This window comes from Dasypus novemcinctus, chromosome 6 (genome assembly GCF_030445035.2).
Source record: "Dasypus novemcinctus isolate mDasNov1 chromosome 6, mDasNov1.1.hap2, whole genome shotgun sequence".
Lineage (NCBI taxonomy): Eukaryota > Metazoa > Chordata > Mammalia > Cingulata > Dasypodidae > Dasypus > Dasypus novemcinctus.
This window is the reverse complement of record NC_080678.1, coordinates 23,157,797-23,181,868: the sequence shown is the minus strand read 5'-3', so window position 1 is coordinate 23,181,868 and position 24,072 is coordinate 23,157,797. Positions and strand designations below refer to the sequence as shown.

Sequence of the window (24,072 nt, the reverse complement as noted above, 5' to 3'; positions counted from 1 at the left end):
ACTGTTCAGACCACCCAGCTCCTTTCCTGCTTTCCTTAAGAACGGGGTAGGCGTGTGGTGCTGGCCCATGCACAGTGCTGATGCGCGCAAGGAGTGCCATGCTACACAGGGGTGTCCCCTGCATAGGGGAGCCCCACGCGCAAGGAGTGCACCCTGTAAGGAGAGCCACCCAGTGCGAAAGAAAGTGCAGCCTGCCCAAGAATGGTGCCGCGCACACGGAGAGCTGACACAAGATAACACAACAAAAAGAAACACAGATTCCCGTGCCACTGACAACAACAGAAGCGGACAAAGAAGTTGACACAGCAAATAGACACAGAGAACAGACAACCGGGGTGGGGGGGAAGGGGAGAAATAAATAAATAAAAAAAAGCACTAGGATTTTCAAAAAAAAAAGAACAGAGTAGGATTTAGAAAAAGAGCCTCTCCTTAAGTTCTTCATTCTCTTCCTATCCTGTCGTCTAGTAAGATTTGCTCTGCCAACAATCACGTCTTTCTTGAGTCAACATCTTTTTACTGCTTGCTCTTTTGGGATTAAGTGTATTATAAAAAGCATCTAGGTTTTCTTTGTAATGCCTTGTATAAAGACAGTGATCAATAAATGCTGCTATTACTATTCCCTAGTGTTTCACCTATCCTCAAATCTCTGTCCCGCTTGAGTTCCAGGCCTACTCAACTCTCTAATTACATGCCCCGTAGATACCCAGAATTCATTTTATCCAAGTAAGTTCTGCTGGGAATCTTTAGTGCAGTTAATTTCATTTCTTTCATCCCGCCAGTGATTTCCTGTAGATTAGGCAAAATATAACACTCATCAGAAAAAGGAAGCATGACAGTTCTTTAAGAGAGACAGAATTCTTCTTGGTTTTAAAGTTAGAAAGAAATTTCTTTCACAGAGCTTTATGAAAGGGATATTGAATAACATAGTAGGTGGGGCTCATCAGCAGTTTTAAAACAAGTCGATCTACATAAAATGATGCTGAAAAAGGTTAGGCTAATGTGTTCCTATGGCCTAACTTGATCTAAAGATAGAATGTAAATTACCTAGAAGAAAGCAATAGATACATAGCCCCTCTATTAATTTGCCAAAATTACCTTTTCTTTTTTTTTTTTTTTGAGTCAGCCATCAGCAGAAGTTGGATAGCAGATGCTGTACTTTGAAGTAATACACTTTCATGAGGTTTTATAGTATTAGCTTCATTAATTTTCTATGTTTTATCTATATATTTTCTATAAAGTTGGTTACTTGTGTATGCTTTGCAAACCAGATGAGAGTTTGTGTCTTTTATGAAACTTGAAGAATCTAACTAGCACTGTCCAGATGTAGCGCTACTCCGGTTTATCTGGAGGCACAACCATATTGAGTACTTATAGACAAAACCAGCATTTCCTCAGAAAGTAGCATTGTATTCCCTCCAGCAATTGAACAAGTATTATCATTAGGGCATGCAAAGTTTCCCACCCTGGATTGATGTATTCAAAGGACAGTAGCTTTTCCTTAGTAGCGTTTTTAGGTTTACCCGTCAATACAAACTCAAACGAGACTTGAATAATGCGTCTATGAAACTTACCAATTCTGAGATTTGAGCATTTCTAATCAGATTTCTCTAAGTCCTATTTGTACATTTTATTCTTAATATTTGTATTTTTCATAAGTACTGTACTGAAAAGTTTGAAGGGCTTGCACTTATAAACTGTAAAGAGATGTTCCTTTTTAATGAAGCCATTCAAATCCACCTGTTATTGACTTGGGTAGGTTTGTAAAAAATGTTCTTCCTCATTCTAAGTAACATCCCTTTGTTGTTTTCTTTATGAAACTTTGAATCATAAGCTCTCAAAGTCGAACATCAGAAAAAGCAGTTGCCTGGTTGAAATGGGAATAATTATGCACAATTTTGTAAGACATGTATTTTCTTTTCTCCTGAGGAGTACAGAAGCAGATTTACTCTTTTTTATTGTCTTCTATTTTGGTAACATGTATATATAAAAAAACTAAAATTGCCATTTTAATAATTTTTGAGTGTCCAGTTCATTGATATTAGTTATTTTTATAATGTTAGACTGCTGTCACTACCTTCTATTCCTAAAACTTTTTCATCACCTGAAACAGAAACTCTTTATACCCACTAAGCAGTAGTTCCCCATTCCTCCAACACTCCCCCCCCACAAGTCCCTGGTAATCTGTACTTTACTTACAATCTCTACAAATTTGCTTATTCTAGATATTTTGTTTACATGGAATCTTAAAATATTGTCCCTTTGTGTCTTGCTTCTTTTACTTAACATAATGTTTTCAAGTTTTATCCATGTTGTAGCATTCTCTTTTTTTGAAGATCTATTTTATTTATTCCTCCTACCCCCTTGTTTTTCACTTGCTGTGTCTCTTCATCTTCCTTGTTTCTTTAGGAGGTACCAGGAGCTGAACCTGGGACCTCTGATGTGGGAGGAAGGTGCCTAATTGCTTGAGCCACCTCCTGCTTTGTTGTGTGTCTCATTATGTTTTTTTTTTTCCTCCACATGTCTCTTATTGCGTCAGCTTGCCATGCCTGCCTGTCCTGTTAGCTCGCTGTCTTCTTTAGGAGGCACTGGGAACCTCTGCTCCCTGCTTTGTTGTGTCTCAATATGTTTTTTCTTTTCGTGTCTCTTGTTGTGTTAGCTTGCCATGCCTGCCCATTGTGCCAGCTTGCTGTCTTCTTTAGGAGGCACCAGGATCCAAATAAACAAACTTCCATGTGGTAGAAGGGAACCCAGTCACTTGAGCCATATCCGCTTCCTTATTGTAGCGTTATTAATAATAGTCTTTTGATGAAAAAAACTTTTTTTAATTTGATAAAGTCCAGTGTGTCTTTTTTTTTTTTTCTTTAAATTGCTCATGAGTTTTTTGGTGCAAAGTCTAAGAATTTATTGCCTAGTATAAGAGCCTGAAGATATTTTCCTGTTTTCTTTTAAGAGTTTTATAGTTTTAGCTTCCATATTTAGGTCGTTGATGTATTTTGAGTTCAGTTTTATATGGTGTAAGGTAGGGGTGCACTTTCATTCTCTTGAATTTGGATATCCAGTTTTTGCAGCACCTTTTGTTGAAGAAACTGTTCTTTTTCCACTAAGTGGACTTGGCAACCTTGTCAAAAATCAAGTGGCCATAGAATGTGTGGGTTTATCTCTGAATTCAATCTATTCAATCTGTTGCATTGGTGTCTATCTCTCTCCTTATGCCAGTACCACACTGTTCTGGTTATATAGTTTTGTAGTAAGTTTTGAAATTGGGAAGCCTCTGATTTTGCTTTTGATATGTGTTTCTTGATATCTGCTGTGGTATTCAGGGAGCTTAAAGATAAGTGAATAGAAGAGTAAAGAAGCATCAGTGAAAGACCACAAATCCCAAAGAGCATACAATTCTTTAAAAATTCTATAGGGCCTTGTTTTCGTTTGCCAAAGGCTGCCAATACAAAATATCAGAAATGGGTAGACTTTTATAATAGGGATTTACTGAGTTAAAAGCTTTCAGTTCTGAGGCTATGAAAATGTCCAAATCAAGGCATCATCAGAGATGCTGTCTCACCAAAGGTTGGTTCTGACAATCCTGGAAGATTCCTGTGTGCCAAAGCAAAATGTCAGCCAGTCTTCTCCCTTCTCCTCCAGGCTCACTTTCTCCCCGAGCTCAACCATTGGTAATCAGGTGCATGGCTTGTCTCTCCCCTCACTTCCCGGCTCTTGCTTCAGCTTAGGACTTCTTTACTATTTCCAGCCTCTGGCCACTCTTTTAGCCTCTCGGGGTTTCTGTGCCTGCAGGTGATCTCTTGGAGTCCTCTCTCACATGGCAGGGGAAAATGGCAGCTCTATTTCTCTACCCTCTCCTCCATTTACACAGTACTCCAGTAAGATGATTAGGACTCACCATGGGTCCCACAATCTAATCAAAGGCTCTAAACCATAACTGTATAATCAAAAGTGATCTAATCAAAAGATCCTATGACTGAATCCAACCACATAAGCACAGGAATGGGTTAGCTTAAGAACATGATTTTCTGGGATCCTCAGAAGACTCAAAACCAGCACAGATCTCTTTTTTTTAGTGGAATTATGTTGTAATGAGTAAATTAATAGAATTCACAATTCCAAGGCATAGAACCTAGAGGATAAAAAACTCTGAAACCCAGACTTTGTCTAGAATTTATGCAAATGTAAAGTACTTTAGACCTTACAGGATAAAAGGGTAGGATTGTATGCATCCATTTCCATGTCTTTTTTTCTTCTTCTCTCACATATCTCCTCAGTGGTAAGGCTTTGTTTCATTGGGAGTTTTTAACAGTGTAGATGAGTTTTTCCAAGTGGTTTGTGGATCATTGGCTACAGCTGAAGAATAATTATTACTCGATACAAAGGGAAATTTAGAAAACAGCTGTGATTTACATCAGTGGTTCACAAAGTGTGCTTCAGGAACCCCTGGGGGAAGCATTCCCAAGATCCTATCAGAGAGTCTGTACTTATTGTATACACTGGAGTTTTTCAGAGGTTACATGATGTGCAGTAACATCATTTTTCTAATGGTTAATGAAATGTGTGCACATATATTAGTATTTCGAAATTTTTCAATTTTAACTTCAATTATGGTAAATAGTTACAGATAAACCCATATAAAAAGACATTTGGGGGTTTCTCAGTAATTTTTAAGTGTGTATACAGGTTCTGAAGCCAAAAAGTTTGAGAACTGCTAGTTTAGGTATTGTTTCCCTCCAAAAGAATCCAGCATGTAGCCAGATATAGCATAGCCAGAGAACTGGAATGATTTGACCCTTGGCAGATGCAGTCTGGATGTCTAACACTATGGTAAATGTGAAGAATTGCACACATCAGAAGTTCTCCAGCATGTACACAATTCTATCAACTTTTCATTATGTTGCTATTGTATTTTCATCTATTAAGGAAAATAGTTGAACAACAGTGCAAAACCTCAGCCAACAGAGTTTATAATTTGGGAAGATAATGGCCAATGAATATTATGTGCCCAGCAGTGTGGTACTTAGTATGGTATTCGTGGAGGATAAGCCTCTGGGAATTGAGAGAGTTGATTATCATAGACATTGCTGTCTTTTAGCGCTATCACACTGGTCCCCCTCTGTAGTAGTTGTCTTAATTGATGTCATGTCCTGTTACACAGAGACAGGAAAATCTTTAGTATGTATCTTTGTGTATCACACAAGCACCCAGGAGAATACATTCTATATCGTAGTGCACAAGTAATATGATTGAATGAAGGAATGCCTAGTAAATGGATGAATATTTGATGTGGATTTGATATGAAAATTTCATTCTTTTTATGTAAGAAATGTGTGAAGGGGTAGTGATGGGGTTTGGAAGTTGGGATGGATTAACAGGGAGGTCTTGGAAGATGAAAAGGGTTTGATATTTAGAGGAGAGAGGGAGTGCAAGGCTAGGGAAGTAGCATGTGCCAAAGGACAGGGCTCTGAATGCAGAGACCAGAATCATCATTGTATACTTGGAAAGCATATTAAGGTTCCTGGTTGATACATAGCCAAATAATGGACATACATTGAAGGTACAGTATACATGAGTATATTGTGTTTTTCTTATGCAAATAGGCAGACTGGTAAGGCAAATTAGAGCATTTGGTTCCTTTACCCTTCATTTTAACTACTATTACTGTAAATCATTCTGTATCCTTTTTTTAAAAAAATAATAATGATAAAGGTATTATTTGCCTTTACTTTCCATGGCCAGCTACTGTTCTCGACTCTGTTTCTTCTCATGAGGTACTATTACTATCCCTATGTTAAGATAAGGAAATGAGACTCCAGCAAGAAAGACTAACTTGGCTTATTTTCCCAACTGTGATGGAGTCAGGATTCGAACCAGCCAGTGAGTCTCCACCTGGGCTGTTATCACTCTGATATACTTCTTCTTGGGTTATATGGTTAATCAAGGTTGATTGTTCTAAACTATAGAAGCAGGAGTGGGGCATTTCAAATGATGAGACTGTTTACCAGAAACTAATTTTTGTCAGTACTAATGAAATAAAAAAATTAATTCAAATGCATCAGAATATTCCCTCCTGTATTGTATTTGTAAAAATGTAATTCTGAGTTATATAATGTGAAGGTGATTTCATCAGAGCGTACTTAGGCTGATATAAAATGTCTGCATGTTAATGGGAATTTTGGAGTTTTAATATTTTTCTCAATTTTGTCTCTGGTCCATTCACTTGTAAAATTAGCCTACCATTAATAATCTTCTGTTTCTGCAAAGTACTTTGGCTTCCTTTTTAAAAAATGCTCACATAAATACAGATTATTTTCAGTAGGACCTGTATTCCTTGCAGCTTTTTTTCTCTTCAGGTGATACTCTAAATTAATTTTAATTTGGCCAAAAGAGAGTAGTGGAAATAATTTACTATAAGTTGGCTGTGAGATGAGAAGTAAGGCAAGCCTCAGTTGATTAATGAGTGATCTTATTATTCACTTGTGAATAATTATCAGTTCTTAGAATTGACTTTTTTCCTTTCAGAGAACTTAAGAAGTATTGATCTTTATTAAGAAAACACAGGGGAGCAGATGTGGCTCAGGCCATTGGGCACTCACTTCTCATGTAGGAGGTCCTGGGTTTGGGTCTCGTGCCTCCTGGAGAAGAGGAGCAAACAATGAGCAGACAGATGAGAGAACCATCTGGAGGTGGGGAGGGATAAATAAAGTAAATAAAGAAAACACATGTAATAGTTAAGTATGCTACCTCTGCTATACTAGTTTTGCTGATTTTCTACATATTTAGCTTTGTTTAAATGCATGATTTAGTTACTAACATTTTTGTTATTTTATATAAGACAATAAAAATTGATTTATTTTAAAATTAATTTTAATTCATGTGTGGCAAAAGTGTTGAATCTGATGATGGCTTTGTAAGATTGTACTGTTCTCTATTCATGGGTATATTTGAAAAATTTCATTACAAAATAAAACTGCCCACTATAAAACTAGTGTTAGAAAATTTGTTTGCAAGGGGAGTTGGGGGTATATGGGGACCTCTTATATTTTTTTAATGTAACATTAAAAAAAAATAAAGAGAAAATTTGTTTGCAATAATGGTATGTTGATAATACTATTATTATAATATAATAATATAATGTCAGTATATTGGCCAGTGTGAGAAGTTGTTGAATGTTCCTCCAGTTACACAAATCTTTCCTGCATATCAAAAATAAGCAAACAAAATAATTGCAGTCTATTTTTTTTGCCTTCATTTTATATCAGGTTGGTTGTAGTAACAAAATTCTATATAAACTTCAAGACATGCATACAGTTTTCTCCCTTGTTTCTTTTCCTTTAGAGGTATATTGCCATTGGAGAACTGGGGAAAGCTACTGATACACTAGATTCTACAGGGAAAGTAACAGAAGAAAAACCTTACGGTATGAAATTCATCTAATCTTCCTTTTTAATAATTACAGAAAGTTCCTGGGAATTTAGAACTTTTAAATAAATCTCTTACCTGTTATTACCAGTGATTTTAATTCTTTTTTTTTTTTTTTTAGATTTATTTATTTCTCTCCCCTTTCCCCCACCCCGGTTGTCTTTTCTCTGTGTCCATTCGCTGCGCCGCCTTTGTCTGCTTCTGTTGTTGTCAGCGGCACAGGAATCTGTGTTTCCTCCTGCCGCCTCATCCTGTTATGTCATTTCTCCATGTGGGAGGCGCCATTCCTAGGCAGACTGCACTTTGTTTCATGCTGGGTGGCTCTCCTCAGGGGGCGCACTCCCTGCACGTGGGGCTCCCCTACGCAGGGACACGCATCAGCACTGCGCATCAGCACTGCGCATGAGCCAGCAGCACACGGGTCAAGGAGGCCCGGGGTTTGAACCGTGGACCTCCATGTGGTAGACGGACGCCCCAACCGCCGGGCCAAGTCCGCTTCCCTAACAGTGATTTTAGTTTTTGATAAATTTCTTTAGATTAAGAAGGTTGGAATTTTTTTGTAGCTTATTTGGTATGAGTTTATTAATAGAGATTTACTGTAATTACCTCTTTTCTTATAAATAAGTTTTTAAAAGGTTCAGAATTATTCTTACCAATGACTCCCTTGTCTAAAAACATTTATAGCTAGGATTTAGGATATTTTTCCTAGTATAGGGGAAACAAAGCAGAGCTATTCCTTTGTTAGATTTTACCTGTGTCTTGCCATTGCTTTTTTTTTTTCTTTACAGTTTGAAAAAAACTTGTACACAGCTATTGAAACAGATATGCCAGGTTTAGTACTTTAAAGCTAATCATGCTCCTGTGCTTTTGGAATATGTAAAAACATATGACAGAGGGAAAGCCATTTCTCTTGAAGTAAAGCAGAACTCACTGGGCCTACTTTAATTTTTCTACCATTTTTTCTTTCACTACTTTAAGAAAGGTTAGATAAATGAGATGGTCTCCTAGCAACTCCCACAGTGCTTATGCTATTTATAATGCAACAGTTGCAGTTTTATACAGTTAGTTCACATGCATTATTATGTTACCAACTGTGAATTATTTGTAGGCTTTTTGTGCCCCAGCCTTCCCCATGAACCCCATTAATGCTATCTCTTCTTAATTTAGCTTTAGGCAATTCGTTGTATGACTTTCTCGTGTTTATTTTCAGTATGACCTGAATTGAGTGGCTTTATTTATATTAACATATTGTTCTAGTAGTGAATCTAACCTGTTCTTGTTTATAATAGCTCCACTTATCCTGTTAGCCTTTATATGTAGTTTAGCATCTTGCCTGATTAATCAAGCAACAAAATGAGAAAAGAAATCATGATTTATTTCAAGATTTAAAAAATAGCTGTTAAATTATTCTTACAATTATTATTATGAAATAATAGACTCTCACTTAACCGAAACCCAATTATAATCTTCAACCAGAAGGCTTTCAGAATGAAAGAGGCATAGGGCAATAGGAAGGTATCAGAAATTTTTAGAGAATTCTAAAATATACTGTATGAATATAATTAAGTCTCATATCTCTATCTCCATCTGCCAAAGTATAAATAGGAATGACTTGTATTCAGAATAATGTCCTAGGGTAATATCATTAAGGGATGGGGTACAGCTTTGCTACTAGATTTTATCTAGGTTCTTTGACTATGCTACAGAAATGAATTTCAAGAGCATGTCAGGTGAGTTAGGCTAGTAATTTATTCAGGTAGGGAGGGACAAGAAATGGGAGACTATAACAGATCCCAGGTAGAGAGGAAGGGGGTGAAAAGTGATAAAGAGGGCTGATTTACAGGCCACATTTTCCTATTATAGATTACAAATGCCCAGGTTTACTTGCATGGCCACAAAGCAGAGGAAAAACGGCGAGAGCAGTGCGCTGAGGGTGGGATGGGTCCACAGGCAGGAGAGCACAGGAGAGAGACAGTGTTCAGACCTTGCTGTCTGTTTTTTGAACCATTTATTATTCCATCCCTTTGCTAATGGCAGGGGAGGGGTTCCAGCTGTTTGCTGTTTTGATTGATTACCCCACCTCTCAATCCCCCAGTGAGGGCCCAGTGATAAAATCCTTGGGGAATATTTGGGGCTTCTGGCTTTCAGAAGAAGTCTTTGTTCTGAATGGCAGAATCTTGTTGGTCGGGTCTTCCAGCAGCCATCTGGGGGATTATTGATGTCCATGTGGAGTCTCTGCCAGGTTCCAGGTTCTATTGATTTCCTTCTTCAGCTTGGTGAAGTACAAAGAACACTAGCATAAACAAACCTGGGTTTCATTTCTAGCCCTGCCCTTTTATCTGTATAACTTTGAAAATTTCTTAATATCTTTGTGTTTGTTTCCTCATCTCCAAAACGAGGATTATGACATCTTATAGTGTTATTATTAGGATTGAATGGACAAAAGTGGATATGGGGATCTCATAGGCAAGTTGTAAGGCTCCTGGAGTAGTCCACATAGAGATGATGGTACTTGGACTCGGCCAGTGTCGGTGGAGATAAGAGAAGTTTTCAGATTAGAAGAATGGTTACGAACTAAACTTGGCATGACTTGTTGATTAATTGGATGGGGCACTGAAGAAGAGAAGGGTGTCAATGATAACCTCAGTTTCTGGATTTTAAAACAGGATACATGATTGTGTCATTCTTTGAGATAGAGATTACTAGAAGAGGACCAGGCTGACCAAAATACTTAAATATATCTGGCCTTCCTATCCTTAAACATGTCAGAATTTACAAAATCTCCAGCTATATTGTATATTTTGTAAACTTATTTACTTACCTTAAAGAACGTACAATTTGATAAAATTATCTCATTATAAATTTGAAATAAATCATAAAGAAACTAATTCTCCTCACGTTCTGAACAGGAGCACTCTCTACTATTTATTGAATAGATTTATAGTTACAGAAAATGAGAGTTAAGAGAATTTTGCTGATTAGCATGACTTTCCTGTGTGATTTCAGTAACTTAATAAATATTTATTGTCTGGTATGCATAAGCTGCTATGGCAGGTACCAAGGGGAAGATAAAAAAGTATAAGACCTAGCCTGCGGCGGCTTGCTCGGTCGGTAGAGGTGGGGTCTGGCTGCGGACGAGGGGTCGGTCCAGCTCTGGACGAGGGGTCGGTCCCGCTTGGGACGAGGGGTCGGTCCCACTTGGGACGAGGGGTCGGTCCAGCAGCAGACGAGGGATCGGTCTCACAAGGGATTGCGCGGTTCGGCTGACGGGGTCGCCCGGCGAAGCCGGCGACGAAGGGGTCGCCCGGAGAAGCAGGCGACGAAGGGGTCGCCCGGCGAAGCCGGCGACGAAGGGGTCGCCTGGAGAAGCAGGCGACGAACTGGGGACAAGGGAGGCCAGGCCCTTGTCGGGGGCTCTCAGGACTGGAGGGCGCACGGCAGAAGAACTACCGCGGAGACAAGGTAAACACGCAAGTCCACTTTACTGAGGGAGAGGCAACAGTTTTATAGGGGCTGGGTAAGGCTGATTGGTCGAAGCCACGCCCTGTTCTGATTGGTTGCCGGCGAAAGGTCAGTGGGTGGTATTTCAGTTGACTTTGAGGACGGATCACCACTCTCATTCAGATGAAATTCTTTGGAGAGAACTTTATTTTCGAAGTAAGGATTTTCATCAAAATAAAAATCTATTCTGTCCTGTGAAGAAAAATAAGTTATTCATTTTAATCTAGGAGGAGTCTTTGTTTAAGGTTCCAATCGTCCGGCGCAACAGTGGCTAGGCCGATAGCGAGGGGTGTTGCTAAATAGCTTTGAAAGAGATCTTACACCGGTGAGTGTCTAGGAGACCGGCGTGGGCCCGAACTTGTGGGGCTTGCTTAGCAGATAGGATGTTACCCATTGCTAATGGCCTTTTGGAGCCGATAAGAAAAGGGGCCCTTACCTTGAGAGCGCGGCGATGGGAGCCGAGGTGCGCGGTGAGACGAGGGGTCGGAGCCGGTGGGGCTCCGACGGTGGTCGCGGGCCAAGAGAAGGCCCCGACGAGGGGAGGGCGGGACGACGAGCAGTGGAGCAAGGCAAAGGGGAGCAAGCGTGGAGGGGAGGAGGCAGAGGTGAAGGCAGGGATGGAGGTGCTCAGGCACGCGCTCCTGAGAGTTATTGGCGCCTCTTAATCATAGCGGGTCGGTATAAGCCCCCGACATGGAAGGAGAAAGCCATCCAGCGATTCTCCCAGACCGCCGTGGATCATATGAGGTCACCAAGGTTCAGGAGCAGCAATGCAGAGCGAAAAGATAGGGGTGAGAAGAGAGGAGGGCATAGGGCTGTGGTAGGGTTACTTCAGACGTGCAAGCGCGTGCTCCCGAGAAATCCAAGGCTCCTCTTAATCATAGCGGGTCAGTATAAGCCCCCGACATGGAAGGAGAAAGCCATCCAGCGATTCTCCCAGACCGCCGTGGATCATATGAGGTAGCCAAGGCTCAGGTAGCAGCAATGTTGCACGAGAGAAGTCCCAAGATGAGAAGAGAGGAGGGGGTAGGGCTGTGGTAGGATTACTTCAGACGTGCAAGCGCATGCTCCCGAGAAATCCAAGGCTCCTCTTAATCATAGCGGGTCGGTATAAGCCCCCGACATGGAAGGAGAAAGCCATCCAGCGATTCTCCCAGACCGCCGTGGATCGTATGAGGTAGCCAAGGCTCAGGTAGCAGCAATGTTGCACGAGAGAAGTCCCAAGGTGAGAAGAGAGGAGGGCGTAGGGCTGCCAGGTTATGGAGTGAGGCTGTGGTGGGGTTGCCTTGCCCCACGTTGTGCTGTGGTGGGGTTGCTTTGCCCCACGTTGGGCGCCAACTGCGGCGGCTTGCTCGGTCGGTAGAGGTGGGGTCTGGCTGCGGACGAGGGGTCGGTCCAGCTCTGGACGAGGGGTCGGTCCCGCTTGGGACGAGGGGTCGGTCCCACTTGGGACGAGGGGTCGGTCCAGCAGCAGACGAGGGATCGGTCTCACAAGGGATTGCGCGGTTCGGCTGACGGGGTCGCCCGGCGAAGCCGGCGACGAAGGGGTCGCCCGGAGAAGCAGGCGACGAAGGGGTCGCCCGGCGAAGCCGGCGACGAAGGGGTCGCCTGGAGAAGCAGGCGACGAACTGGGGACAAGGGAGGCCAGGCCCTTGTCGGGGGCTCTCAGGACTGGAGGGCGCACGGCAGAAGAACTACCGCGGAGACAAGGTAAACACGCAAGTCCACTTTACTGAGGGAGAGGCAACAGTTTTATAGGGGCTGGGTAAGGCTGATTGGTCGAAGCCACGCCCTGTTCTGATTGGTTGCCGGCGAAAGGTCAGTGGGTGGTATTTCAGTTGACTTTGAGGACGGATCACCACTCTCATTCAGATGAAATTCTTTGGAGAGAACTTTATTTTCGAAGTAAGGATTTTCATCAAAATAAAAATCTATTCTGTCCTGTGAAGAAAAATAAGTTATTCATTTTAATCTAGGTGCTGCTGTCGGGGGAGGGGAAAAGGGCAGACTGGAATTTTCTGCCCTGCGCCTGCGCAGGGAGAAGGAAGAAGAAGGGTGCCGCCCCACAGGCATCGGGTGGCGCCATCTGGGAGGAGGGGCGGCCGCGGAAGCATGGCTGCCGAGAAGGGGAGACCCGAGGGCACTCTGCGCCCATGCCGAGCTTCCTTCAGGGGTGGCGGTGAGTCCGACCAGCCACCCTATTATGGGGGCAGCGGAATTAGGCCTACCGCGGCCGCTCCCCTGCCAGGCCAGCAAACCACACTTCAGCCCGAGGGGTGACCGCACTAGCCTGTGTCTTAAGGAACTTACTCTTTACTAGAGAACTGTGAAAACAAATATTACTTGTTCTCGGCCTTTTTGATACTTAATGGTCCTTTTTTATTTATTTATTTATTTTTTAATTTTAATTTTTATTTTTTTTTAAAGATTTATTTATTTTACTTAATTCCCCCCCCCTCCCCTGGTTGTCTGTTCTTGGTGTCTATTTGCTGCGTCTTGTTTCTTTGTCCGCTTCTGTTGTCGTCAGCGGCACGGGAAGTGTGGGCGGCGCCATTCCTGGGCAGGCTGCACTTTCTTTTCACGCTGGGCGGCTTTCCTCACAGGCGCACTCCTTGCGCGTGGGGCTCCCCCACGCGGGGGACACCCCTGCGTGGCAGGCACTCCTTGCGCGCATCAGCGCTGCACATGGCCAGCTCCACACGGGTCGAGGAGGCCCGGGGTTTGAACCGCGGACCTCCCATATGGTAGACGGACGCCCTAACCACTGGGCCAAAGTCCGTTTCCCTGGTCCTTTTTTAATAACCATTTTTTTGTAATGCTTGCTTAATTATCCTGAAATAAGATTCAGAGATACTCTAACTTATGTTTTGTACATATTTTTTAAAAAATCAATAAAATGCAGTAAACGAAATCTAAAGAAGAAATATCGGTAATTCGTAATAAAATAGGTACTTTGATATAAAAATGTACAAGTATTAATACACTAAAATTTACAATGAAGTAGACAGATGTTTACACCTATGCATAAATGGTTGTAAATGTCACAGGTGAAATGCAGACTGTTAAAGCTATACTATTTTGATGACTCAGTCCTGGAAAATGTGGTGTATGTAAAACCATTAAAAAATACTTTGGTTAAAATGTAAAATAAAGTTAGGTTCTAGCTTCAGGTAATTTAAACAGGCTTTTCACCGCATGAATGTTGATTAGACATCCAAAAGTTATGCAGTACAAGACAATTCTGCATTATTACATTGGTTATACCTTGCAAGACATCTAGCATCCCTGGCTGCTACTTATTAAATGCCAGTGGTACCATCATCCCCTCCAGTTGTTGTAATAACCAAAAAGGCAGTTCTTAACTGACCCGTTGAAAGGATCTGACCTGTGGAAAAAGTAACTGAGGCAGTATGCAGTCACATGCAGATGAACGTTTTTAAGTCATTTTGTCCTATCAAGACTAAAACTATTTTTAGCCATTTTTTCACATAGCTCACCTATACCTCATCCAGTCACTACCCCATTCCTCCATCCCAAAGATAACCACTGCTATAACACTGTGATTGTAGTTCGAAAACTGTGATCATTTTGCCTACTTTTCATCTTTATATAAATTGAATAAAACAGTATGTATCCTTTTGTGTCTGTAATCTTCCACTTGATATGTTTGTGAGACTCATCTATGTTTTTGTATGTTGCTGTAGTTCATATTCATACTATAGTAAATTGTAATATATCATAATTTATTTTCTAGTCTTCTAAGATGGACAAATAAATATTGCATTCAAGATATAGAACATTTTTATCATTCTAAAAGATTCCCATGCCCTTTCCAAGTTATTTACTCCCTTCTGCCTATCATAGCTATTCTGAATAATCACCAGAAATCAGTTTTGCATGTTCTTGAACTTCATATTAAACCATACAGTACACAATCTTCTATGTTCTTTCATTGTTTTTGAGCTTCATCCATATTTTTGCGTGTATTGGTATTTTGGACTTGTTAATTGCTGTGTAGTAGGCTCTTGTGTGAATTTAGAAAAAATATATATTTCTTCTGTTGGTAGACATTTGGGTTATTCCCAGTTTGGACCTTTATTAATAAAGCTATTATGCATATTTTGTACCTGTCTTTTTAGGCACATGTACACATACACTCGTTTCTCTTGGGTAGTAGAATTGCTAGGTTATAGGGTAAATTGCTGGGTTGTTGGGAATTATCAGATAGTTACATAACTTTTCATAAAATGGATATAAAAGTTCAACTTGCTCTATATCCTTGACAACACATTATATTAACAGTGTTTTTAATTTTTTAATTTTGGGCATTCCAGTGGTTGAGGTATTTCAGTGTGGTTTTAATTTGATTATAATGTGATTCAGCATGTTTTCATGTTTATTGGGTCCCTTGGCCATCTTCCCATATATATTGTCTGTTTCTGTCTCGTTTTTTGTTTTGTTTTTTATTTCATTTTTTTTTTTCTGTTGAGTTGCTTTTTCTTATTGATTTGTGTGAGTTCCTTATGCACTCTGGATATGTGCCCTGTTTTTGGTTATATGAATTGCAGATATCTTTTCCTACTGCTATGGCTTGCCCTTCCACCCTTTCTTAATTGTATCTTTTGAAAAATAGAAGTTCTTAGTTTTAATTTAGAACAGTTCTTCAAGTCTTTTTCCTTTATGGCTGTTTCCTTTTAGTGTCCTGTTTAGGAAAACTTTTGCTACCCCAAAATCCTGAGTATATTTCCTATATTATCCTCTAGAAGTTTCATTCCTTTGCCTTTCACATTGCATCTGTAAGCCACCTGGATTATGAAGTCTTTTTTTTTCCTATATGGCTATCCATTTGACCTAGCGCTTTCCCTTACTGCTCTGTGTTGCCTTCTTTATCACAAATCAAGTGCCATATATACATGGGTTTGTTTGTAATCTATTTTGTTACTTGGGTATGTTTGTCTATTGTGCTTCCATTGACCTGTCTTAATTGCTATAGATTTATAATAACTCTTGATATCTGGAAGAACAAGTCTTTCCAACTTACTTCTTACAGATTTTTGCTATAGTATTTTTTTCATTTGTTTTGTTTTGTTTTTTGTAGCCCTCTATCAAATTGAAGAAGTTTCTTTCTACTCCTAATTTGATGAGGTTTTTTTTTGTGTGTGCTGAGCATGTATGTGTGTATGTGTGTCTTTCTCCCAAGTTAGGTGTGAAGGTTATGCTGGCTTTTTTAAATTTATTTTTTCATGTTTATTTGTTTATTTTTTAAACAAATCAATTTATTTGATACATATTAATAAAACATATAATCATCTAAAATGTACAATCATTGTTATTTGGTATAGTCAAATAGTTGTGTATTCGTCACTTTCATCATTATTAGAGCATTTTCATTATTTTAATAATAATGAAAAAAAAAAACAGAAAAACAAACAAAATTCTTCACCTTTCAGTCTCTCTATGCTTCCCCTGCTGTACGTAACTGCTATTTCTGGCTATTCTTGCACATTTTAAATGTATTTTTTAAAGACATTTTATTGAAATACATTCACATATCCTGTGATCTATCTAAAGTGTATAGCCAGTGGCTTCTTAAAAAAAAAGATTTATTTATTTATTTATTTCTCTCCCCTCCCCCCCCACCCCGGTTGTCTGTTCTCTGTGTCTATTTGCTGTGTCTTCTTTGTCCGCTTCTGTTTGGCGCGGGAATCTGTGTTTCTTTTTGTTGTGTCATCTTGTAGTGTCAGCTCTCCGTGTGTGTGGCACCATTCCTGGGCAGGCTGCACTTCCTTTCGTGCTGGGTGGCTCTCCTTGTGGGGTGCACTCCTTGTGCGTGGAGCTCCCCTGCGCGGGGGACACACCTGCATGTCGCAGCACTCCTTGCGCACATCAGCACTGCACATGGGCCAGCTCCACACGGGTCAAGGAGGCCTGGGGCTTGAACCGCGGACCTCCCATGTGGTAGATGGACGCCCTAACCACTTAACCAGTGGCTTTTAGTGTAATCACAATGTCGTACATTCATCATCACAAAAAATTTTAGAACATTTCTTTATTCCAAAAAGAAAAACTCCTTACAACCTTTAGCAGTCATCTCTCAATCACTCTATCCTTCACCAGCCTTATTATTATTTTTTAAAATCATGAGTGAACACTGGATTTTTTTTTTCATCTTTTGATTTTTATCCTTATTCAAATGTTTAACTTTACATTTCTGGAATAAATCCAACTTGCTTGTGATGTGTTCTCCTTTATATAAATTGCTAGACTTGGTTTGCTAATATTTAGTTTAGGATTTTTGCATGAGTGAGATTACTCTGCATTTTTTTTTTCCTCTTAATGTCCTTTACTGATTTTAATATCAAGGTTATACTGACCTCAAATTGGGTTGGGGAGTATTCTTAACTATCCTCTGGAAAAGTTTGTGTCAGCTTGGCATTATTTCTTTTTTTTTTTTTTTTAGATTTCTTTTTTTTTAAAGATACATAGATCACACAAACGTTATGTTAAAAAACATGTGTGATTTATGTATATTTAAAAATAAAAGATAATTAAAAAAAATACATGAGGTTCCCATATACCCCACTCCCCATCCCCCTTTCTCCTCTTTCCCCCACCACCCATAATTTCTTTTTTAATGTTTGGTAGAATTCACTGGTAAAGACCTCTGGTATCTGGTGTCTGGTGTCTGGTTCTGGTGTTTTCTTTGTTTGGAAATTTTATTTTTTTTAAGAGTGTTCTTTTTAAGATTTATTTGCTTTCTTTTTATTTTGTTTATCCCCCTCCTTCCCCCATCTGGTTTGCGTATCTGTCTGCTCATTGTTTGCTTGCCTTCTACAGGAGGCACTGGGAACTAAACCCAGGACCTCCCACATGAAAGCCCAGTGCCCAGTGGATGAGCCACATCCACTCCCCAGGGGCTGAGGCATCTTCTGGCTTGTGGCCTCTTCTTGTTGCAGTGGGGGCAGAGTCTAGCTTGTTGCATCCTGAAGTGGCTTTTAGCTCATAGAGGGTGGGAGGCGGTGGAAGGTGGCGTCTGCTTGTCTTCTTTTTTTTAGGTGGCACCAGGACCCGAACCAGGACCTCCCATGTGGTAGGTGAGCACCCAGGTGATTGAGGCACATCTACTTCCCTGTGTGGAAAGTTTTAAATTACGGATTGAATGTCTTTACTAGCTATTGAACTTAATATTTTTATTTCTTATATTCTAGATAATTTTCCTCCTAGGAATTTGTCCATTTCACATAAATTTTAAAACTTATTGATATAAAGTTCATAATATCCCTTATGAACTTTCATTTTTTTTTTTTTTTTTTTTTAAAGATTTATTTATTTATTTAATTTCCCCCCCTCCCCTGGTTGTCTGTTCTTGGTGTCTATTTGCTGCGTCTTGTTTCTCTGTCCGCTTCTGTTGTCGTCAGCGGCACGGGAAGTGTGGGCGGCGCCATTCCTGGGCAGGCTGCTCTTTCTTTTCACGCTGGGCGGCTCTCCTCACGGGCGCACTCCTTGTGCGTGGGGCTCCCCCACGCGGGGGACACCCTTGCGTGGCACGGCACTCCTTGCGCGCATCAGCACTGCGCATGAGCCAGCTCCACACGGGTCAGGGAGGCCCGGGGTTTGAACCGCGGACCTCCCATGTGGTAGACGGACGCCCTAACCACTGGGCCAAAGTCCGTTTCCCTGAACTTTCATTTTGAAATAATATCAAACTTACAGAAAAGTTGCAAGAATAGAGCAATAACTTTTCCTGAACCACCCAAGAGCAAGCTGCAGCCGTCATGTCCTCCTACCCTCAAATGCTCTAGTGTGCATTTTCCATAAACAAGAATACTCTCCTCCATAACCACAGTGGAACTATCAAATCAGGATATTAACATTGATAGCTTCCTGTGATCAAATTATGGGACCCCATTCATGTTTTTGAAGTTTTCTTGAGGTATAATACACATACAAAAAACTACACATATTTAAAATGTACAGTTCAATAAGTTTTGATATATGTATTCACCTATGAAGCTATTACTGCAATCAACATAGTAAACATATCTATCGCTTATAAAAGTTTCCTTGTGCCCCTTTGTAATCTCTCCCTCCTGGTCCATTTTGAGTTAATTTTTGTATACAGTAAGAGGCATAACTCTGAGTTCAGTTTTTTTTACATATGGATATAAAATTGTTTCACTACCATTTGTTGAAAGGGATATTCTTTCTCCACTTGCCTTTGTACCAGTGTCAAAAAAAAAACAGTCTATATCTGTGTATGTTTATTTCTATTCCATTTATCTATTTTTCTGTTTTTACACCAATACCACACTGTCTTGATTATTACAGCTTTAAAATAAGTCCTGAAATCAGGTCATTTTAGACCTCCAACTTGTTCTTTTCCAAAGCTATTTTGGCTATTCTATGTCCTTTGCATTTCCATATGAATTTTAGAATTAGCTTGTCAGTTTCTTCACACATACACACACATACAGCCTGTGGTGATTTTGATTGAGATTGGGTTGAATCTATAGATCAATTTGAAGAGAATTGATACCTTTTTAAAAAAATCTCGATTGAGAACTTTTTTCTTTTTTTTTGTCTTTATTTATTATTTTTAATGTTACATTAAAAAAATATGAGGTCCCCATATATCCCCCCACCCCCCTCACCCCACTCCTCCCATAACAACAACCTCCTCCATCATCATGGGACATTCATTGCACTTGGTGAATACATCTCTGATCACTGCTGCACCACATGGTCAGTGGTCCACATCATAGCCCACACTCTACACCAGTCCACCCAGTGGGCCATGGGAGGACATACAATGTCCAGTAACTGTCCCTGCAGTACCACCCAGGATAACTCCAAGTCCTGAAAATGCCCCCACATCACATCTCTTCTTCCTACTCCCTACCCTCAGCAGCCACCATGGCCACTTTCTCCACATCAATGCTACATTTTCTTTGATTACTAATCACAATAGTTCATGAATAGAATATCAGTAAGTCTACTCTAATCCATACTCTCTTCCTCCATCCTGTGGACCCTGGGATGATTATGTCCAGTCCCCCTCTACATCAAGAGTGGGGCTTAGATTCCACATGGATGATAGGGGCAATTCTCATGCTTTCAGTTGTGGGCACTCTTGGCTCCCTGGTGTGGCGGTTGGCCTTCTTCACCTCCATGTTAGCTGGCTGGGGTAAATCCAATAAACCTGAGGGTAGGAGTTGCAAATCTGTTGAGGCTCATAATTGATATCTTAATATTGATATCTTAATATTGAGTCTTCCAACCCTCAGATAATGATACACACATATACACACACACATACACACACAACTTAGTATTTAGCCAAACTCAAACTCAAGGGGACCACTGTGAAAATTTCTGGAGCTCTTTCTCCATGTAATTACCCCAAATTCTAGCTGCCACTCTTTTCCCAAAATTTGGTCTTTTTGTCTTCTAAACTCTGAAATCACTGTACTTTGTTTGGGATCCCCTCCCTGTGCCGGTTTATAAAGTGCCCCAAGGGTTCACCTCATTTGTTTTCCTTCTCTCAGGAATTAGAGTTCTATGCTACCTGTTGTCTAATGTCTGAAAACTGTTTAATATATTTTACCCAGTTTAATAGCTGCATATGGTGTCAGGGCTTGTTTGGTACCTATTACTCTATCATTATTGATTACTTTGTAGTTCAGTTAAATACCAACTGTCATGTTGTAGGTTCCCTGAAAAAGCCAATGAATTTTAAGAAAATGACATATAACATGATCTTATATATATTAATTTCAGGGGAGACTTCAAAAATTCTTTTCAAATGAATTCTCTCAGTCATATTGATGGTTTATTAATTTACTAAACAAAGAGTAATTACTCAAGTCTTGTGACATTGTACCATAACTATCTTCTTTCACCAAATGTTCTTTTTGGCTACTTATTGGATATACTTGCTTTGGAGATTTTGTTCTTTTTTTAAAATTCTTTGGAGGTAGAGTATTATTTTTTTTTAAGATGTATTTATTTCTCTCCCCTTCCCCTCCCCCCCCCAGTTGTCTGCTCTCTGTGTCCATTCTCTGTGTGTTCCCCTGTGACGGCTTTTATCCTTATCAGTGGCACCAGGAATCTGTGTTTCTTTTTTTGTTGCGTCATCTTGTTGTGTCAGCTCTCCATGTGTGGGCCGCCATTCCTGGGCAGGCTACACTTGCTTTCGCGCTGGGTGGCTCTCCTTACAGGGGCACGCTCCTTGCGCGTGGGGCTCCCCTACGCGGGGGACACTCCTGCGTGGCAGGGCACTCCTTGTGCGCATCAGCACTGCAGATGGGCCAGCTGCACACGGGTCAAGGAGGCCCAGGGTTTGAACTGCAGACCTCCCATGTGGTAGACGGACGCCCTATCCACTGGGCCAAGTCCGCCGCCAGTAATTATGTTTTAATGTTGTATTACAGTAAATTCTTTTCATGGAAAATATCCATGAGATACATATGCTTGAGAAACAGTTTGAGCAGAATAGCCATCTTGAGTGAGAGTTGCATTGTGAAGCCGCTAGGTGTTAGGAGAAATTCTTTTACTTTCTATAGCTCCTCTCTATCTGTTTGAGTCTTGTCTTTTGTTCATGTTTAGCTTGTAAGGATCAAGGTCACACTAAGATCTCAAGATATTCTTGCTGTGATGATGTTCAAATCTGGGCACAGTATTCCATGCTGGCTTTTACATTTTTATTCTCGTATTAGAACAGCATTTCAAAAGGCATTAATTAGTTCTTGTTTAATATTGTCTACATAAAATTAGATGTAACATGTACATAGTAGAATAAAAATAGTTGAAATATATTTCCCATGGAGTGAAAAAGAAGTATCATCATTTCTTTCCATTGTCTGTGATCTAGACAAGTTGTAACAACTTTCTATGATTTATTTTATTATTGAATATGTAATATGTGTAAAGACTTATGTAAGTATGTGTGGAAATCCCAAATAATTGAATTTCAGTGTGTTATAGTTTTGACTTTTTAAAAATTACGGAACTGTGCTCTAAAGTATTTAGGAATCATGCTTAAAATCCTTGTGTGTTTCTCTCTCTCTCTCTCTCTCTCTCTATATATATATATATATAGTTCTTTCTTTTCTGCACTGGCCCAATTTTGAGGCAAAAGCCAGATTCCTGACTGAGAGTGTCCATTTAAAAGAACAGATTCCAAAAGTAGAGAGGGTTACTTGTGGATGATGCAGATAAATATAACTTTACTTGGAGACAAAGTCAAATATGAGTGTATAAGATTTATACCTTAACATAGAATAATTTTGAAATATCATAGTACAGTTTGATAATTTTAATTTCAGACAAAAATTAAATTGTAGATAGCCCTTGATAATCTTTACTACTATGTTACTATTAAGCTATTTATAATATTAGATGCCTGGAGAAACTTAGGAAAGAATACTTATGGGTATTACTTTTCTTCATCCTTTCTCATCACCTCATGACTGCAGAACTATTTCAATAGCTAATGTGATGTTTTCTCAGGTATTTTAAAGGCCTCAGTAGATGCAACTAAATGCATATAAGATGGTTCATATTTATTGAGGGAAAATTAAAGCAAAGGAAATTTTGTCTTAATAAAGAATAAAGTAAGACTTTTCTCCCCTTTTATCTCATCAATGTATATTTTATTCATCTCTACAGGATAGAATTTGACCTGTAAAACATAAACTAATACACACTTCATTGAAATTTTTAAAAAAATTTATTTTCAGAGCTATTGGTGTGATATAAATAGAATAAGTGCTTCTGTAGTTATTTTGTTGTCACTTTTTTCATTCATTTTTGGCAGATAAAATAACACAAGAAGATATTGAGAGCATTCTACAGAAATTTACTGGGAATATAATGCAAGTACCTCCTCTGTAAGTTCAACTGTTAAATTTGAATAATTGCTTAATTTTATTTTCAAGTGGTTAATATCATTTTAATTAAAATAAATGGGCTTCTTTTTACCATACAGCAAGGTAAGCTTTTAAATCTGATATAGAAAATGATCACATGAAGGTTAGCCTGGTTTAGACAGGACCAGAGCTTCTGATGCTCTCAAAGAGGTAGTGGAATATGGTCTGTTCTGTCCCTGAATGTTGCCACAGCCCAACACTAGTACTATTCCACTGTTTATTGTTTTTTGTTTGTTTGTTTTTACTCCATCTACGACATCAGGACATGTTCTGATACTCAGGGATGTCACTTTTGCTCAGACTTGCTGCAACAGTGCCATTCTGTTCTGGTAGGGTGTCATAATTATGTTTCAGAGTTCTAATGTACATGCTGATCAGGTGTTGAGACTGTTCCCTTTGGCCCAGAATCATCTTTGGTTCTCTCTTCTCTGTAACAAACAAAACAGATGAGAGTTAAAATTCGTGAAAAACATACTGCTTTACCAATTAACCATATTTTTTGTTTGTTTTTTTAATGGCTAAGTGGGAATAAGATATGTTAGGATAAGATACTGACATTTCTTTTTGAAGTCAGTACTTATTTTGTATGTTTTGAAAACCCTTGGTTTCCTCAAGGATACTTTAATATCTATGGGGAAATATTTCTTCACAATTTTGCCTCAAATGTAAAAATTTAAAATTTTAGCAGGATCTGCATAAATGTTATTTTGGGTCATATATATATATAAGACTGATTCAGAATTTTCTTCTCTCTGGGCCATATAAAAATAAACACTTCTTGAGATAGCTAATGAAAAATAAATGAGTTTTGACAGGTGCCTTGTTTTTTACCCTCTCTGCTTAACACCTTCCATTTTATAAAATAAAGACTTCGAACTAGGGCTCTAAGAATACTAACTAGTTCCTTCTAACTATGAAAATGCTATTTGTTTATTTTTAAAATTTTCTTCTACATGATTGTTCCAAGGATTTGGTGGTCTGAAAAAATTTTTTCATAAAACGTTAAAATGTGTTAAGTAGATCATTTGCTTATTTCCTTTGTAGAGACATTTTGGTAACTTTCAGTTTGATATTTTATTGATAATAGTAATAGAAATCAGTTTAAGTAAATATAGCCAAGATTATTGTGACCAGAAGCTGCTGAGTTCCTTGTGCCCTTAACCTAGAATGAGAAGTAGTAAAGAGAAGACATGAATAGACCATCTCCAGGAAGATTGTTAAA

General features: G+C 39.5%; 1 protein-coding gene across 1 annotated transcript in view; it reads left to right on the top strand.

The window, feature by feature from the left end:
* Positions 1–24,072, top strand: part of TRUB1 (TruB pseudouridine synthase family member 1) — a 49,562-nt gene that overhangs the window by 17,078 nt on the left and 8,412 nt on the right. Inside the window, exons 4-5 of the mRNA XM_058298328.1 lie at positions 7,339–7,420; positions 22,739–22,811. Of these exons, the coding sequence (XP_058154311.1) occupies positions 7,339–7,420; positions 22,739–22,811 (155 nt within the window). The remainder of the gene's footprint in view (positions 1–7,338; positions 7,421–22,738; positions 22,812–24,072) is intronic.